Raw genomic sequence first — 18,338 nt, 5'->3', positions numbered from 1 at the left:
CTGAGAACAGTCTAGATCCATCCTCTTTAGAACTCCCTTTCAGGTAGTTGAAAGCAGCTATCAAATCCCCCCTCATTCTTCTCTTCTGCAGACTAAACAATCCCAGTTCCCTCAGCCCCTCCTCATAAGTCATGTGCTCCAGCCCCCTAATCCACTGGACTCTTTCCAATTTTTCCACATCCTTCTTGTAGTGTGGGGCCCAAAACTGGACACAGTACTCCAGATGAGGCCTCACCAATGTCAAATAGAAAGGAATGATCATGTCCCTTGATCTGCTGGCAATGCCCCTACTTATACAGCCCAAAATGCCGTTAGCCTTCTTGGCAACAAGGGCACGCTGTTGACTCATATCCAGCTTCTCATCCACTGTAACCCCTAGGTCCTTTTCTGCAGAACTGCTGCCTAGCCACTCGGTCCCTAGTCTGTAGCTATGTGTGGGATTCTTCCGTCCTAAGTGCAGGACTCTGCACTTGTCCTTGTTGAACCTCATCAGGTTTCTTTTGGCCCAGTCCTCTAATTTGTCTAGGTCCCTCTGTATCCTATCCCTACCCTCCAGCGTATCTACCACTCCTCCCAATTTAGTGTCATCTGCAAACTTGCTGAGGGTGCAGTCCACGCCGTCCTCCAGATCATTAATGAAAATATTGAACAAAACCGGCCTCAGAACCAACCCTTGGGGCAGTCCACCTGAAACCGGCTACCAACTAAACATGGAGCCATCGATCACTACCCCTTGAGCCCGACGATCTAGCCAGCTTTCTATCCATCCTATAGTCCATTCATCCAGCCCATACTTCTTGAACTTGCTGGCAAGAATACTGTGGGAGACCGTATCAAAAGCTTTGCTAAAGTCAAGGAATAACACATCTACTGCTTTCCCCTCATCCACAGAGCCAGTTATCTCCTCATAGAAAGCAATTAGGTTAGTCAGGCATGACTTGCCCTTGGTGAATCCATGCTGACTGTTCCTGATCACTTTCTTCTCCTCTAAGTGCTTCAGAATTGATGGGCAGAGTGCACTGAGGCCCATCTTTTTGTTCCTCTGCCCCAGCACAGGTAGAGGGAAATGGGGGAATGGGTGGGACTTGCTGGTTGCTAAATCTTCCACTGGGACTCATACCAGCACAAAGAGGGGAGATTGTGGCCTGTTCTGCCTCACAAGGCACGAGCAGGCATGTGCTGAGCGATGGGACTTTCTATTGCAGCTTTAGCCTGAGATCGTCTCAGTGCTCTTCTGTTTGCACCATCACCCTATTTAGACATGTCCCTTCTGCAGCCACAGCACTGCTGGCAGAGGGAGCACCCCTCTCTTGTACTCCCCAGGGGAGCCAGACCAATAATGTGCCCACTGCCCAGGGTGCACTCTGCCCACAGTGTTCACAATGCAGGGCCAGGCACATTTGGGCTTTAATGCTATTGAACTGGCTTGTGTGTACAAACAAATCTGCGACATGAACTCATTGAGCAGCCTTTGCTTTATTGACAGAGGGGAAGGTTCTCCAGAGGCAGAGGCAGCATCTGAGGGTAGTGAGTCACTAACACCACAGGAAGAATTGCATGGCAGCAGTAGGAGCTGTCTCTGGTGCTTCTGGGAATGGAATCAAGCGACAGCAGAGTCAGGTAGGAGAGGAGACGTAACCTAGACAGAGCTGGCTGACGTTTTTCAAACTAGGAGTTTTTCTGTGGACAAACAGCTTTTGAAAAAACATATGAAAATGTTCATGAAATGTCATTGATGTGGTTGTAATGTTTTCTTTGGCAGGAAAAAAAATATATATTTTGTAATGTTTTCAGCAATTCTATTTTCATTCTATTTTTTATTTCATTCTAAATATTCTCGTGTCAATGACCAATTATTTTCTTTATAGAAAACCAGGATTTTGGTAAACGAGAAAATAAACTAACATTTTCAGATACTATATATCAGGGAGAGGAATTTAAAAAAATAAAAACACAAAATCAAAACTGGGTTAATTTAGAATCCTTTGAACTGCAAACCACTTTAAAATTCAATCTTTTCCCCACAAATCTATTCTTATGTTTTTTTTTACCAGCTCTAGTCCTTGTGCCCTGAGCTAGGTAAGTGTGTACGATGATGTCTGCACCCTCGTGGCTGGTGGATAAAGAAAAGATATTTATTGTCATCTGCAGATTAATGTTCATTATGACAGTCCCATAATTGCTAAATAAGAGCTAAGTATAATTATTACAATTGCCTCCCTGATTAGCTACACGGGCCTCATTTTCATCTCTGCCCTCTTGTAGGAATACGAGTGCCCTTTGCCTGTCTGCCAGTTCACCCCATCAGCATAGCTTTCATGGGCTCCTTTCAGATATAATCCATTCAGGTTGGCCGAATGACATGCTCCGTACCACCAGGCCCCTTTATAGGTTACAGCACAGCTCCACTCAGACTTGTCATTGTCCTGGTCATGGGTTGAAAACATCATGCCGTTGTGGTTAGCTAAGGAATCCCCTGTGGAAACAATTGGGTTTATTTATTACATGTTTTTACAGACACAAGGTCGGTGAGATAATCTCTTATTGTTTATTTTTTACATTTTTACAGTTCAGTTCTCACAGCCTGGTGGTTCTGGAGTGGGGTTTCTAAATTTCTCCCTTTACCAGGCAGCAGAAATCTATCTGGGGTCAGGAGAGAGACTGCAGTTCTATTTCCAGAGAGGGACATTTTTCATCAGGCCATATTCTGACTGTATCTCCACACAAGATCACATAGGAAACTCTTCAGCCTGTCATGACTTAAGTCAAAGACCAAAGTCAAAAAGGTGCTAATCAGGGAACTTCTATTCGCTGATGATGCTTCCCTCAGACCCCACAATGAAGATCTATGAAGAACTCATGGACAGCCTTTAAAGTACCTGTCAGGCATTTGCTCTCACCATCAGCATCAAGAAAATGGTTGTATTAGGACAGGTGGGTTCAGAAGATCCTTCAATCACCTTAAATGCCAACCAGCTAGAAGTCATCCAAAAAGTTCAGCTATTTAGGTTCTACAGTGACCACAAACCTCTCACTGGATGAAGAACGAAATGTTTCCATTGGAAAGTCTGCCACCACCTTCTGCAGACTAACTAAAAGAGCATGGAACAACTCACAGCTGACCATCAAGACCAAAATGCTAATGTATCAAACCTGCTTCCTCAGCACTCTCATGTATGGTGGGGAAACATGGTCAACTTATGCTCATCAGGACAAAAGGTTAAACAGTTTCCACTTAGGCTGTTTACGCTGCATACTCAACACCAAATGGGAAGATAAATTCACCAATGCAAAGGTTCTTCGAAGGGCAAATTTACCAAGTATGACAAGCAAAGATGACTGCACTGGCTGGGCCATCTGAGTAGGTTGGAAGATGGATGCATACCCAAGGACATGCTATAAGGGGAGCTATCAGAGGGAACAAGAACAACAGGACGTCCCAAGCTTCGCTATAAAGATAAGCAAACGAGATATGAAAGAATTGGAGTTAATCCTGACCTATGAGGAATCTTAGCAAGTGATTGTAACAAGTGGCACCACTGTTTCCATCAGGGTTTCAAAGTCCATGACAGAAGCTGGCTCCTACAGCTTGAAGAGAAAAGAGCCCGTAGGAAGCAAGCAGCTCCCAACCAAGATAGATACATTTCTTGCTCTCCTCTACTCTCTTCAGTTTGTCCACATCATTCCTAAAGTGTGGTGCCCAGAATTGGACACTGTTCTCTCTGTGAGGCCTCACCCGTGCTGAGTAGACCAAGACAAGTATCTACTGTTCCTTACATGCCACAGACTTGTAAACACACCCAGAATGGCATCAGCTTTTTGTGAAACTACATCACATTGTTGACTCATATTCAATTTGCGATCCACTCTAAACCCCAGTTCTTTTTCAGCAGTACTACCACCAAGCCAGTTATTCCCCACTCTGGAGATGTGCATTTGATTAGTCTTTCTTAAGTGAATCACTTTGCATTGGTCTTTGCTGGATTTCATCTTGCTGAATTCAGATCAGTTCTCCAATTTGCCAAGGACATTTTGCATTTTAATCCTGTCCTCCAAAGTGCTTACAAACCCTCCCAGCTTGGTGCCATCTGCAGATTTATAAGCATATGCTCCACTCAATTATCCAACTCATTAATGAAAATATTGACTACCACCAGACTCAGGACTGACCCCTGCAGAACTCCATTAGATACACGCTCCCAGCTTACCATTGATAACTACTCTTTGAGCACAGTCTTTCAACCAGTTGTGTACCCACCTTATAGTAATTGCGCCCAAACTGCATTTCCCTAGTTTGCTTATTGAGAATGCCATGTGGGATTTTTGTCAAAAGTCTTACTAAAATCAAAATATATCATGTCTACTGCTTTCCCCTTATCCACTAAGCCAATAACCCTGTCAAAGAAGGAAATTATGCTTGTTTAACATGATTTGTTCATGAGAACTCCATGGTGGATATTGCTAATTAAGCCTACTGTCCTCTAGGTGTTTACAACTTGATTGTTTAATAATTTGAGTGAGTATTTTTCCAGGTATCAAAGTTAGGCTGACTGGCCTAAAGTTCCCCAGGTCCCGTTTGTTTCTCTTTTTAAAGATAGGTACTATGTTTACCCTTCTCCAGTGCTCTGGGACCTCACCCATCCTCCAGGAGTTCTCCAGATAATTGTTAATGGTTCTGAGATTGTTTCAGCTAGCTATTTTATTCCCTTAGGATGAGTTTTGCCAGGCCCTCCCGACTTGAATATATCTAACTTATCTAAATATTGTTTAACTTTTCCCCCCAGTATTTGGGCTTGTTGTTAATAGTGTGTTGAGTATGTCATCACCAGTAACCTTTTGAGTGAAGACTGAAACACACCAGTCATGAAACACCCAAGCCTTCTTGATGTCATCCATTATTAGCTCTCCATTCCTGTTAAGTAAAGAACTACACTTGCTTTCATCTTTCTCTTACTGCTAATATATGTAAAGAACCCCTTCCTATGGATTTTTCTGTTCCTTCTTAGATGTAACTTATTTAGTGCCTTAATCTTTTTGATTTTGTCCCTACATGGGTATGCTACTCTTTTGTACTTCTCCTTAACACTTTGTCCATGTTTCCACTCCTTTCTTTCCTTAGAATAAAGAAATCTGTGATTTCATGATCACTTTCTCCCAAATTGTCTTCTGCCTTCAAATTCACTCCCAATTCCTCCTTGTTGGTCAGAATTAAGTCTAAAATGGCTGGTCCCCCTGGTTACTTCCTCCACAAAATGGTGTCCCCATTACATTACAAGGGCTTATCAGAAGTTCTGTGTTTTTCTTTATTACTTTTCCAACAAACATCTGGGTAGTTAAAGTCCCTGATTACTATAGTACACCTGTATCAAGAGATCACGTCTATTTATTATGCTTTTTTTCTTTCCCCAGAGACTGTCAGTTGGGCTGCCTCTCGCCTCCTCCTGGAGCAGAGAACAAGTGTATTTACTCTGGCTGTATAATTCAAACCTCCTCCCATTTACCTTGCCTGTCCCTCCTAAACAAGCTGTACCCCACTATACAGTTATTCTCCTGCTGAACTATTAAAGGAAAAACACAAGGTTTAGTGACAACAAAACATATAGTATAATATGGATATCCTGCCTAGTGGAGGTCTGAAAGCAGAATAATGAGCAGAGGTAGGCACAGTAATGAGACTCATCCCACCAAGTTTCGGTGATGCCACTTAAGTAGTAAATTTACTATTGTACTAATCCTTCCAGCTCTTCCTGTTTATTCCCCATCCGTCTTGCATTTATGTATCGGTATCTGAGATTTTGAGTATATGCCTCTACTGGTTACTCTCTTCTTCCTCCTCTGACCCTACATGTCCCCGCCCCCAAAAAATATGGCCCTCTGTTAAGGTGGCCCTTTTTTATGCTTAGCTGTTGGCTTTTGTCCCCTGCCCCTTTTAAACCTAGATAAAAGCCCTTCTCTCTAATTGCCTTGGGGGTCTGCCTAAGCAATCCTGCGGTGATGTGTAGAAGACTCTGCATGGCACAAACTATTTCTGTCTCTGGTATGCGGGGGTCTGGATGCAGAGTTTGCATGAAATGGGGCATATGTAACCACTCAATGACTTGTACCAATCCTGATGTGCCTACGTCGTTTAATTCAGCTATTTCTATGGGGCATTAAGATCTAACTTAGGAAAGCAACCAGCAGTAGCTGTGCCTACCTCTGCTCATTATTCTGCTTTCAGACCTCCACTAGGCAGGATATCCATATTATACTATATGTTTTGTTGTCACTAAACCTTGTGTTCTTCCTTTAATAGTTCAGCAGGAGAATAACTGATGTTTCCTGACACATCACTTCCACAGATTACATTGCCTTTTGCTTCTGCCATAGAATACTCTGCATCACTTTTGCTTTCCATTTTTCCATCTGCCACAAAGGGAAAAGGATGAGCTGAGAATCTACCTGCAGTGCCATTAACAAAGGGTCCAATGAACAGCGTGTATTTCGAAGTCTCTCCTGCAACTCTGAATGACGAGAAGGAAGCAAATTCATAGTTGTTGTCAAAATCTCTGAGATCGACGCGAAGCTCCTGGGGACCTATAGAAAACAATGTGAAAGCAAAATGTTCAGCACCTTCCATTAGTTTTTATTACTATTATTGATTGCTTTTATTGCAGAAGCCCCTGAAGACTCTAAACACAAATCAGGCTCTATTATGCTGGGACCATTATGATCATCTAGTTTAAATTTCCTGCATTACACACATCATAGAATCTCACCCACTGATTCTCGCATCAAGCCAATATCTTCATATCGACCTTTATCAATTCAATTTCCACCCACCAACCTAACCTCCCTATTAAAAATCTGCTCCGTGTTATGCTTTGCTAAGGTAGTTCAGAATCTATGACCTCATCCACGCTGTAACATCCCTTATTGCTGTACTGTGGGCGAACCACCAAAGGACCAAATGCTGCTTCATGAATCATGACTGGAGCCAGCCCAGCTACCACAGCATTCTTGGTTTCAATAGCTTTGTGTGGCAGGACTGGGCTGTAAGGAACAGGAAGGGGTGTCTGGAGCAGACGGGTTACCTCTATCGATAATACAACTTTATACCCTGTATCCATGGTTAAAATATGGGAACAAATCTTGGTGGAGAAGGTTGCTGTAAGGAAAAGAATGCATCAGTGATGTCTTTACCAAGGGATGATAACAGGTGGATATTGTCGTTCCCCAGCCAGAATTCTGACAGCTGGCTGCCAAAACCTCTTTTGTATGAATTCCAGTCACGGTAAAAATCCACAGAGCCATCCACACGTCTCTGGAACACCTGCAGGGAAACAGGAGGTTCTTAGCTGGGAAATCCCACATTGGTTTCCATCCTACGTTGAGCAGGAGGCCAGAAACTCTGAGACTGTAAATAACTGGATGAGATTTAATGGGGTCAGATCTATTTCAGCCTCAGGTGACTGTCACGGTTGGAGGCTTCTCCCACAGGATCATATTGGCAGCAACAGCACTAGATTAAAGGATCACATGGTCTGAAATCTACAGCACTGGTCTGGCAATCAGGAGACCTGGGTTCTATACCCAGTTCTGCCATTTGGGCAAGTCACATCACCTCTGCTTTCTGTCTGGCCATTTCTCTGCCTTGTCTTTGGAAACTGTGAGCTGTAAGGGACAGGGGCTGTCTCTCAGTGTGTGTGTTCAGCACTCAGCACAATGGGACCCTGATCTTCATCACATTCTCTAGGCACGACTGGGATATAAATAATCAGAATAACAAATTGGAAGGTTTGTGAGGTACATACAGGGTTCAAACCCCTCATCTCAGCTCCCTAGAACGCTCTCTCCTCTCAACTGGTTGTTGTTCAAGAAAAAATATCCAATGAGCTTCATTATGCTCAGTTCTTACAATCCATCCTCCACCATCTGTCTCCATGTCACACAGCACGGTCATGGTGTTACAGTCACGGGGGTAGATGGTGTACCAGCCGCTCATGATGTTCCCTCTAGCTAGCAGTTCCTTGCAGTTCTCTGCTCCTGGTTGAAAGAGAAATTGAAATATGTAAATTGGTTGTATAACTCTCCTTGTACAGGGATTCACAGGCTGCTTTCTGTTGCACTGAGGGTCAGATCAATTGCAGATTTAGGTAACTGGAAAACAATCTTTGAGCCACCATCTCCTCTCCTCCCCACCGAAGTGTTTGGGAATTGGGTAGTATCCCTTTCAATAGTTTGTGGTCCCTTTGCGTTCTATCTTTGGAAACCTACCACAACATCAGTGTATGTACCCATCTAGGCTTGGCATGCTCTCTGTAGTTAGCAAACCAAATTATTTAGACTCCAATGTGCCAGTGTGGTTGTATGAAGTTTGTTTTCAAGAGGAAAAGACACAACCACCTGCCCAACCCCCTGAGTTCAGTGTGAGACCAGCTCAACCTGTTTGCAAGTGAACCCATCAGCTGAGGGAGAAAGATTCACTGGCCAATTGCTAACAGCAAACACCTTCATTTTAAAAGATCCAAGTCTCTTTGCGGATAGTTTGAGAACAGCAAATGTGGTAAATCACAGATGTATTTTTTTGCAATTGGTCTATCTCTAGTGGGTTTTCATGTTTGGGTCTCTGGATGGAATGAGATGACATTTAGTGGTTATAAGAAACACTCACCTTTCTTACACTGTATGTCTTCCAGGTCTTCCTCCACTGGTCATGAAAAGAAACACAATAGAAAGTGAAATGGAACCAGAAAATGTTTTACTGTCTTTTAAACTATGTAATTGGCCAACAGTAGCAGCTGGGATAGCAAAGTATTAGTTATCTTGAAAATGCTCTAGACAGGCTTTTAATTGTGAAAACCAAATGCTAATGGATTCACACACATCTACAGCGAGACAGCTCTCATTATGTAGCCAACACTATTTTGTAACCTTCTCATGAGGCTCCTACTTGCACGGCTAAGAATTGGTCCTTAATAGACTAAATTAATTGCTGGTCAATAACTAGAAGCAATGCCCACCGAGTCAGGGGAGCTGCATATGCTTACACTAGCTGTGAATATGACTCAATATTTTTTTAAAAAAAAATTCCACGTGACAATGGCAGAATATCAGTTAAATAAAGTACTGGTAGAAAAGGGGTCATTCCTCTAACGAGACATAGAAATAGGATCCATTTCTTGTGGTTCATACTCCCCACTCCCAGTATGTATGAAATATAAGGAGGGATAGGTGAAAGAAGCCTTCTCTAGGATACACATCCAGATCTACAGATTTCACTTACATTTCTACTATTTTCTCTCATACCAAAAGTCATCTGGCTAGCGTTGTTCCAGACATTACAACACATGGATGGGCACCTGTGTTTTTAGGTGGGGCTATTTCTCTTTTTGTAGAGTCCAAAACTTACAGGAGGATTGATATAGATATTGTGGACATGGGGTGGACATGGTAACTATTCAAGCTTTCTAAGCCACTTAATTGTTAGTGCTGCAAAATAAAACTGAAAGGACGTGCTCAGTACAAAGGCGAGTGCAGAGGGTCTCACCAGCTGTTCCAGGGGCTCCCGTAGCTCCCAGGGCTCCTTTATCTCCTAAAAAAAGAACTCAGAATAAAATCCTTGTTTTGCCTGTAGGTCAGCTACATAATTCAACATCTCACTACAACAATCGCTTGGGTTTAATTGTGTGGAGGGGCTAGTTCAAGGTCTATGCACCACCTACACTCTGCACAATCTGTTAAAGTTGGCGTTTTGTGGGACTTAAGTGATGTATGTTGCCAGCTCTCATGATTTTGTCATGACTCTCATGATAATTATTCTTTTCCTTAAAGCCCAAGCTCCTGGGGTCAAGTGCATATGACATAATTACAGCCATCAGCCTAAAAAAAAAGGTAAGTTTCTAACCCTCAAAGCTATGGCAAAAGCCTCAAAATGTGACCCCAGTGCACCCTAAATACTCAAAAAGGCAAATAAAAAGAACACCACATCCAGGGCCGGCTCCAGACCCCAGCACGCCAAGCGCGCGCTTGGGGCGGCATTTTGCCGGCAGGGCGGCAGGCGGCTCCGGTGGACCTTCCGCAGTCATGCCTGCGGGAGGTCCACCGGAGCCGCGGTACCAGCGGACCTCCCGCAGGCATGACTGCGGAGGGTACGCTGGTCCCGCGGCTCAGGTGGCCCTCCCGCAGGCATGACCGTGGAGGGTCCGCTGGTCCCGCGGCTCGGGTGGACCTCCCGCAGGCATGCCTGCAGAAGCTCCACCGGAGCCGCGGGCCCAGCGGACCCTCCGCAGCCACGTCTGCAAGAGGTCCCCCGGAGCTGCGGGACCGGCGACCGGCAGCGCACCCCCAGCGGCATGCCACCGTGCTTGGGGCGGCCGGATTCCTAGAGCCGCCCCTGACCACATCTATTATTTTTACATAATCTCATGATTCTAAAACCACTCTCCTGATTTGTGATGAACCTGACAGAAATTTTTCAGAGATTTGGGGCTGGTAATACTGCATTTATCTCATCTTGTCTTTTGCATTGGCTGACATGAAATAGGCTTCGGCTACGTCTCCACTGCAGTTGAGATCTTTTTCCTGTCACTGCAGAGGACTCGTGGCATATCAGACATTATAATTAGAGCTGGGTGAAATTTTTCAGGCTAATATTTTATTCACAAGTTTGAAATGTTCCAACTCCTCATTTCAGAACAACGTTTTGTTTTGTCATTTGTCTATTAAACAAAAACAAAAAGGGGACACTTCTTGTTTAACCGGAACCAATTTCATTTCAGCTTTTTTTGTTTGGCAAGAAGCTGGAAGGAAAAATCGTACAATGAAACAGGGCGAGAGCCTGGATAGTTGCTCCCAATTTCTCTATCACCATGAATAGCACCATAAAGGGCTCTGCAGTGAGAAGAATCATCTGAGGTCTCTTACCTTTCACTCCAGGGGCGCCAGCAGGACCTCTTTCTCCTGATTGAACAAAAAATAAGATAGTAAAGACTGATCAGCGATACCGAGATCTTGACAGTGGATCAGAACTGAAGTTCTGTTGCAATAATAAATCCTTTATTGTCAAATATAGAGTGAAGGGAAGCTATGGTGGTTTTTCAAGCCCAGATATTAGAGGAATTGGTGTTTTATAACTAGCTCTAATTGATATTTGATTAAAAACGTATTTCCTGTTCTTAGGTCACCTGTAGGAAAACACAGTTCTCTGCCCTTCGTTACTTTACCTTTTGAGCCAGTTAGTCCCGCCTTTCCAGGGATCCCCTGAGGTCCCCGTTGTCCTGCAAACACAGAAAACTGACTGAATAGTTTGCAAGGTAGCACAAATATTGAGTACATAATCTCCACCCACCACCCCAACCTGGAATTACAATAACCCATCTGTGTCGAAATTCACATAATGTCTCCGCATCTGGCTTGCTGAGTCCCTGATCTCACATCAGGATCCCCTAGCATGGACTCTTGCATGGAGGCCCATTGAAGTCAAAGGGACAAGCACATCTTGCTGCCAGGTGAGAACAGATCAATGAAATGTGCCTCAGATAATCTCTGGGAGGTAAAGGACCATTATAGCCATTATACAGAGGAGAAAACAGAGGCTCAAAGAGAGTCATTTGACTAAGGTCACACAGCGAGCCAGTGACAGAGATGGGGAAAGAACCAGAGGACTTGGTTGCCAAGCTGACAACCCAAAGGGAATGGACAATATTTCAGAGCTTGCTTATTCTGCATCTCCAATCCCTTGCCACAGGATACGGGAGATGCCATGTGAGTTTCCTCATATCAGGGTTGAGGAGAATCTCCAAAGTCTGAGCATATTACAAAAGTAATTCCCATTTACCTCAGTACCCAGCCATCACTGATTCCCATTCAGTGCCTGAGAACGTACCTCGCGTTCCTGGATTTCCTGAGTCTCCTCTGGGTCCTGTGGCACCTGGAATTCCAGGGCAGCCTTGGAGAATGGAGAGTTTATCGGTACTGTTGAAACCCTCTAAGCTCACGTCTGGGGAAAGAAATGAACCCATAATCAATGATTGTTAGGTTCTCAGGATCTGAAGCATTCTGCAGAAATCCAGAGGGAGAAACCCAGCAAATGAAAGCCTAGATAGTTCCTTGGTTTTCTTTTCTCTATTAGTGACAAATCCAACATTTTCTTCAGTTTTAAGCATTTCAGAGACAATGCCCTAATATGAAAAGTTGGGGGTTATTACTATTAGTCTTTGTTTTAAGTTATTGTGAAAACAAAAGTTAAAAAGAAATGATTAAATATTTGTATTTAAAAGAAATCATTGCAAAGTTCATTTTGATGTACACATCCCTCTGCAATGTTTGCAACCCAACCCTTGCAGCTTGTGTCAGTTCATGAGAATCTTTTAACAAAATTAACTACAGAGAAACAAAAGTGGAACGAAACGCAGAGGAGAAACAAATAGCTGCCATTCAGTGAAGAAATTGTGCAAAAGTAAAATAATTTTAAAAACAGTTGCTCTTAGAAGCTCAGGAAATACATTTTAAAGAACTAAATATGTTTTTAACCTAACAGTCCCCTCTCTATATTATACACATTGTGAGATTTAAAATTATTTATAGGGACATCACTGGAGAAAAATAGGGACATGCCTGTTAACTCCACTGAGCTCTATTGATGTGGAAATTTTTGAGGTAAACAAAATGTGGGTGGACATGGTTAATATTCCCAGTGACATAGGAACTCTACCTCCAAATATGGAACATTTGGGCATAAACTGTACATAGCAAATGATTTTCAAAATGATCATGAATGTAAGGAGATGAAACGAGACAGCAATACTGCTCTGAAATAATATATTAATTTATGCATAAGATGGCAAAGCCTGTATTCAATCCTTATTTAGCAAACGACACATTTCCTTCAAAGAGACCATTTGCCTGAATGATGTCTGCACAAATTTGACTAAATCTTGCATAAGGATTTCCAGGATTTCATGATGAACTTCAAATGCTGCTGGATTCTCAGTGTGAATGTGTTGACATGGAAAGAGTTGTGTAGTGGATTTGTGGTGATAGATACACAACAGTTGCGATTTTACAAATAATCATCTTAATTTGGTCAACGTGAATTTTAAAAAGCAGAGGGATCTGAAATCATAGGCTGACTCTGAGCTTTGTAGATTGAGATTTAATTTTCCAGAATTTAGGTCATCTGCCTGTGTGGGTCGGTCAGTCGCCAGATTGGAAATGCTTTGGCCCCAATATGCAGAGGAGATGGGAGCTTTAGACAGAGAGAGATTCCAGCAGCAGTGTAGAGAGGTTAGAAGACAGTAAATGAACATGAGGGAGAGGAGGTCAAGTCAATTTTTGAAGATTCTCAATAAAGACAAGAGACAACAATTTCAGAACATTTTTTGCAAAAACCGTGTCCTTTTTTTGAACACCTCTAGTCTGTGACGGGCACTTCTGCAATATCGAGTAATTTCTACAAAGGAATTTTGTACAGAGAAGCTGTTCTTTTTAGTATTTAAAAAGCAGCATAAGCAGGCAAAGCACTTTATAGACATGTAGGACAAGAAACATTCCTGAACAGTTCCCAGTTCCCCAGGGTCCAGGTTGGCAAGAACCACACTATGAAACGCAGTTGGGAACAGGATTGTCTTTCACTCACCTGGGCAGGTGTCCTGAGCCTGACAAACCGCTGCTGCTAGACAGAGTAAAGAGAGGAGGGTTTTCTGGGCAGCTCTCCCCATGGCTAGTGCTGGGCTCTGCAATGGCAGCTCCACTTGTCTTCTCCCCACCTCCTCCTCTACTTTAGTCTTTCAGTCCCTGTAAGCCTTTTATATGCAATAACGAAGAGCCTACAGCAAATAAAGCTCTCTGCCTCCGGCATCTCAGCGCCTCCTTCCCACTCTCCACATTCCAGCAGTTTCCACTGAGATGTTTATGCTGCAGTGGTCACAATCATAGCTGATAAAATGGCCTGATAGGACATGTTCAGTACTGGACTGGCAGCTGTTGCTTCCCCGCACAGCAAACACGGTATCGTGCAATGATGATTATTGAATGGAGCCAGTCTGAACCTTTGCTCGCAAAGTTAAGTCATGTGAATGTGTCTTCTGAAATATTAAAATACGGTGCCAAATAATGAGCCCAAGCTGACTTTCTCCTTCCCTTCAAAGCCCCCTGTTGGCTTCAGTGGGAACCTTTGGGTGAACAAGGAGAGCAGGATTGGGTGAATTTACTAGCCAACTGCTCTGTTGTTATTATTTGTATGACAGTAGCTACAAGAGACCTCGCGTCAGATTGGACCCCTCTGTGCAAACCCATAGTAGGAGACAGTAATAGAGGGATAGGTTCCAAGACCAGAAGTGACCATTGTGATCATCTAGTCTGACCTCCTCTATAACACAGGCCACAGCACTTCCCAAAAATAATTCCTAGGGCAGAGCTTTTAGAAAAACATCCAATCTAGATTTTAAAATGGTCAGTGATGGAGAATCCACCACAACCTTGGGAATTGGCTCCAGTGGTTAATCACGCTCACCGTTAAATATTTACAACTTCATTTCCAGTTTCAATGTGTCCAGCTTCAACTTCCAGCCATCTCTTTCCCAAACACCTTACAAATTAAATAGCCAAGGCAAGTGAAGGGTGGAAGAAAAGAATTATTATCCCAATTTTTTTCAGTGCTCTGTGTGCCTGTGTCATAGAAATGATAAATAATAATGATGCATGCCCTGGCCATATCTGCTCATATACCACTGCTGCATTTTTCTATATTTACATGTGATTTTTCAGTGACTGCTGCACGGCGGATGCTATTGATGGCAGACCACTGCCGAGGTTCATTTCTTTATGCGCATGCTGCGTCCTCGCTTCTCCACCCTCCCTCCTGCCCGGGGCAATCAGCTGGTTTGCTGTGTTCAGGAGGCAGGGGAGGGAGAGGGTGCCTGCGCACTGAGTCCTCCCTCCTCCCCACTCCCTCCTAAACACTGCAAGCCAGCTAATTGCCTCCGACAGGAGGCAGGGGGAGGAGGGAGCAGGCGCTGATCTGCGGAGTCTGTGCCGGTAGGTGGGAGGCCCTGGGGGGAAGGGGGCGGCATAGGGATGCTGACAACTGTGGAGAAAGCAGGCAGCCAAACAACGTAATAGTGGAGCATTGCACAACTTTAAAGGAGCATGTTCCCTAATTGATCAGCAACGTAACAATGAAACAATGTTAACCGGGATGACTTTAAGTGAGGAATTACTGTATTTGTAAGAAATACAATCATTGTGCCAAAGTCTGCGATCACGTTCAGCAACTGCGGAAGAGGAAGCGAAGTCTGTATGCTTATGCAATTCAGGAAGAGAGCACAGGCAACGTCTCAGGAGTTCTATCTAGGGAGCTGTATCTGAAGAGGAAGGAAGAGATGAACGGGCAATTTCCTTAGACACTAATGGGACTCTTATAACCTACAAATTGTGCACTGATGCTCAAGCGAATGTTGTTTCAGGTATTACTGTTAAAAGGTTGGAAAAAACTCAGGGAACATGGTGAGCGAACAGGTCAAACTGAAAGCTTATAATGGGGGAAAACTCATTCCTACATGTGTACTAGCAGTGACAGTAAAAGATCAAACAGAATTGTTGGACTTTGAGATAGTGCAAGGGAATAAAACATGTACATTGGATTTAAAAACATGCCCAGCCCTTGGGCTGATACAAAGAGTGCACGTGGGAGAGGAAGTACGGGACACATTATCCAGAACATCTGATAAACCTGTAATAGAAACGGGGGTGGAGTCAGACAGTGCACATCAGACAGATAAAAAAAGAATTGTCCAGCCTCAGACAGGAAGTGGAAAGAATTTTCTCGGGCTACAGCTAATGGTGAGACTTTACAGAGGGTATTAAGGCTGTTACTACAGGGTGGCCAGGACATTACATACCATGTCCCTATTTACAGTTTAAAGCAGAACGATCTGTTATTGATGGCATGTTGTTTAGAGGAAGTAGGAGAGTAGTACCTAAGATGTTACAAGCTGACATGCTCACTAGTATATAGGAAGGATACTTGGGTATGGCAAAAGGTAAATACAGAGCCAGAGAAAGTCTGTATTGGCCACAAATGAACAATCAGAGACAAAACTGTTAAAATGTGTTAAATGTGTCAAAAATACCAACGAAAAAGAAAAAAGATCCCAGGTTTTTACACAATGAACAGTTAAGAGCATGGTATGAAATTGTCATGGGTTTAGTTACCTATGCTGGTAAAAACAACGTTTTGATGGTGGATTGTTATTCGCATTGGCTTCAGTGAGGATGCTGGTGTTAACACAGTGATCTTCTCACTCGATGTGAAGGATCTTCCGGAGGCGTTGTTGGTGGTACCTCTCCAGTCTCTTGAGTTGCTGTCGATAGGTCACCTAGGTGACACCGTGGTACCAGCAGCTGTGTTTGGGGTTCCTTCGTGCAGGGGTCATGGTCAATCCGGTAAAGGCAGTCCCGGCATAGTTCGAAGTGGGGCCACTGGGTTGCGCGCTGGGGGTCAATGATGGTCCCATCAACTGCCGCTAGCTGTTCATAGGCCTGGCTAAGGGTAGGGTCAGCTCTCTGGTCATGGCAAAAATCAGTATGGAGGAGGGATTTGACTGCGTGCCCCAGCAGTGGATTATCAGTTTCTTCGGTTCCTGCTTTGGTTCCTGGGGTCCCGCACTCCTCTTCCGATAGGGCCTCCTGGCACTGCCCCTCCAGTGCCGGGGTCGACCGGAGGACCTCCTCAAAGGTGGGCCAGTCCCGCCCCAGGATCACCCGGGTACGCAAGTCGAGGGGCTAAGCCAACAACGATTCGTCGGGTGACACCAGCCACTGTTAACAGGACCAAAGCATTAGGGTAAGGCCGGACATCCCCATGGATGCATTGCAGGTGAATTGTTCCCAGGTGGGGGTCCGCCCAGGGTCCCAAAGCCTGGCGATTCAGTGTCTGGCCGCAGCCAGAGTCGATCAAAGCCTGGGTGGCATGGTCCCCAACCACTACCGGGACCGTGATCTTGGGAGCCTGTGGTAGCTGAGCCCTGGTGTCCCCTGCACAGACCTGCCCGAAGCTGCAGTCCATTTCCGTGCAGTCCCGCTGCAAGTATCCTGATTTCCCACACCGGAAACAGGGTCCAAGTTCAGAGCGACCACCCCAGGAGGGGGCTCCCCTCGGACTCCTAGGGGGACTCCGGTGGACCCTCGTTACACTCGGCACGGGGGGCACCGGTCCAGGCCAAGGGGAAGGTTCCGTACATCTGAGCCGAGGTCCCGAGCAGGCCTCCTGCCCGCAGCCAAGGCTCCGCGGCCTGGTCGGGGCATCCCCTTTTCTTTCAGCATTAGGGCGTTTGGGTCTGGGGGTTTGAGTTGGGAAGGCGGGCCCCACGTGCGTTTCGGCCGCGGGAAAGTCCTCCATCAGCGTGATGGCCGCAGCTAATGTCGCTGGCTGATGGCGGAGCACCCAGGCCCATCCTCGGGCCGGGAGGATGTGCACAAACTGTTCCAGGATGATTTGCTCTGTAACCTCCTCTGCCGTCCTCGTCTCTGGCCATAGCCACTGCTTACATGCTTCCTTCAGGGCTTGGGCCACCAGCTGGGGTCTGGTACCCGTGGGGTACATCTGGCTCCGGAACCGCTGCTGAAAACTCTCTGGGCTGACATCTTAGGCATCCAGGATATACCCGGCTATAATCCCTTGCCTCTTCCATTGCCAGCCCCAGGATGCCATCTGGGCAGTCCCTGGTAGGTATGGGGCCAAAAGGGTGGCCCATTGGTCCAGGGGCCACCCAGCAACCAGTGCCACCCGTTCGAACGTTACCAAGAATGCCTCAGGGTCATCGTTGGGACCCATCTTGGTTAGTCGCACTGGGGTGGCCGGGCGTGGTGACCAAGCCCATCCCCTGGCTGCGGGTCTACGGTGTGTGATAATGCTGTCACCAGCTGTTGCAGCTGGGCTCCGACCTGCTGAATGAGCCGCTGCTGCTGCTGGAGTTGGGTGGCCTGCTGCCACTCTGGACTCTCCATCAGCAGCTTAAACAGTCACTCCATCTCCATTGTTCTCTGGGGGTGGCTCTCCCACTCCGGCCCCTTCTCACAGGGGTCAAGGGATCAAATCCCCACTTCTGGTACCACGTATACAAGAGTTCACCGGGTCTCAACCCTCTCCGGGGCGGGGGGAGCCACACCGGCTCACTACCCCCCGTTAGTTCTGGGGAATTAGTCTGGCCAGGCGGTCTCCCTCGGTAGCCCTTGCTGTAGCCGGCTGAAATGCGGTTAGCCCGGCCCTAGGTCAGGGCAGGGCAACAAACACTGGGTCAGAGGCTCAGGCCTTCAGGCAGGGCTGAGCAGTAACAACAGGCTCCAGCCTCCTCAGG

General features: G+C 45.4%; 1 protein-coding gene across 1 annotated transcript; it reads right to left on the bottom strand.

The window, feature by feature from the left end:
• Positions 1–1,600: 1,600 nt before the first annotated feature.
• LOC120386624 (ficolin-2-like) lies at positions 1,601–13,707 on the bottom strand. Its single transcript, XM_039506085.1, has 10 exons — positions 13,619–13,707; positions 11,867–11,980; positions 11,205–11,258; positions 10,906–10,941; positions 9,530–9,574; positions 8,654–8,689; positions 7,898–8,025; positions 7,183–7,312; positions 6,442–6,576; positions 1,601–2,476 (listed from the first exon to the last, which is right to left on the bottom strand). The coding sequence occupies exons 1-10, from the start codon at positions 13,698–13,700 to the stop codon at positions 2,229–2,231; spliced, it is 1,008 nt and encodes a 335-aa protein (XP_039362019.1). The 5' UTR covers positions 13,701–13,707; the 3' UTR covers positions 1,601–2,228.
• Positions 13,708–18,338: the final 4,631 nt, after the last annotated feature.

This window comes from Mauremys reevesii, linkage group 19 (genome assembly GCF_016161935.1).
Source record: "Mauremys reevesii isolate NIE-2019 linkage group 19, ASM1616193v1, whole genome shotgun sequence".
Taxonomy (NCBI): domain Eukaryota; kingdom Metazoa; phylum Chordata; order Testudines; family Geoemydidae; genus Mauremys; species Mauremys reevesii.
This window is presented reverse-complemented; position numbering and strand designations above follow the sequence as displayed.

Excerpts from the sequence above, each read along its gene's own strand:
- LOC120386624 (XM_039506085.1), bottom strand. The coding sequence starts at position 13,700 with ATGGGGAGAGCTGCCCAGAAAACCCTCCTCTCTTTACTCTGTCTAGCA. Across the intron at positions 8,690-9,529 it reads GGGAGCCCCTGGAACAGCTG|TGGAGGAAGACCTGGAAGAC; the intron begins GTGAGACCCTCT and ends TTTCATGACCAG. Across the intron at positions 8,026-8,653 it reads AGACATACAGTGTAAGAAAG|GAGCAGAGAACTGCAAGGAA; the intron begins GTGAGTGTTTCT and ends TCTTTCAACCAG.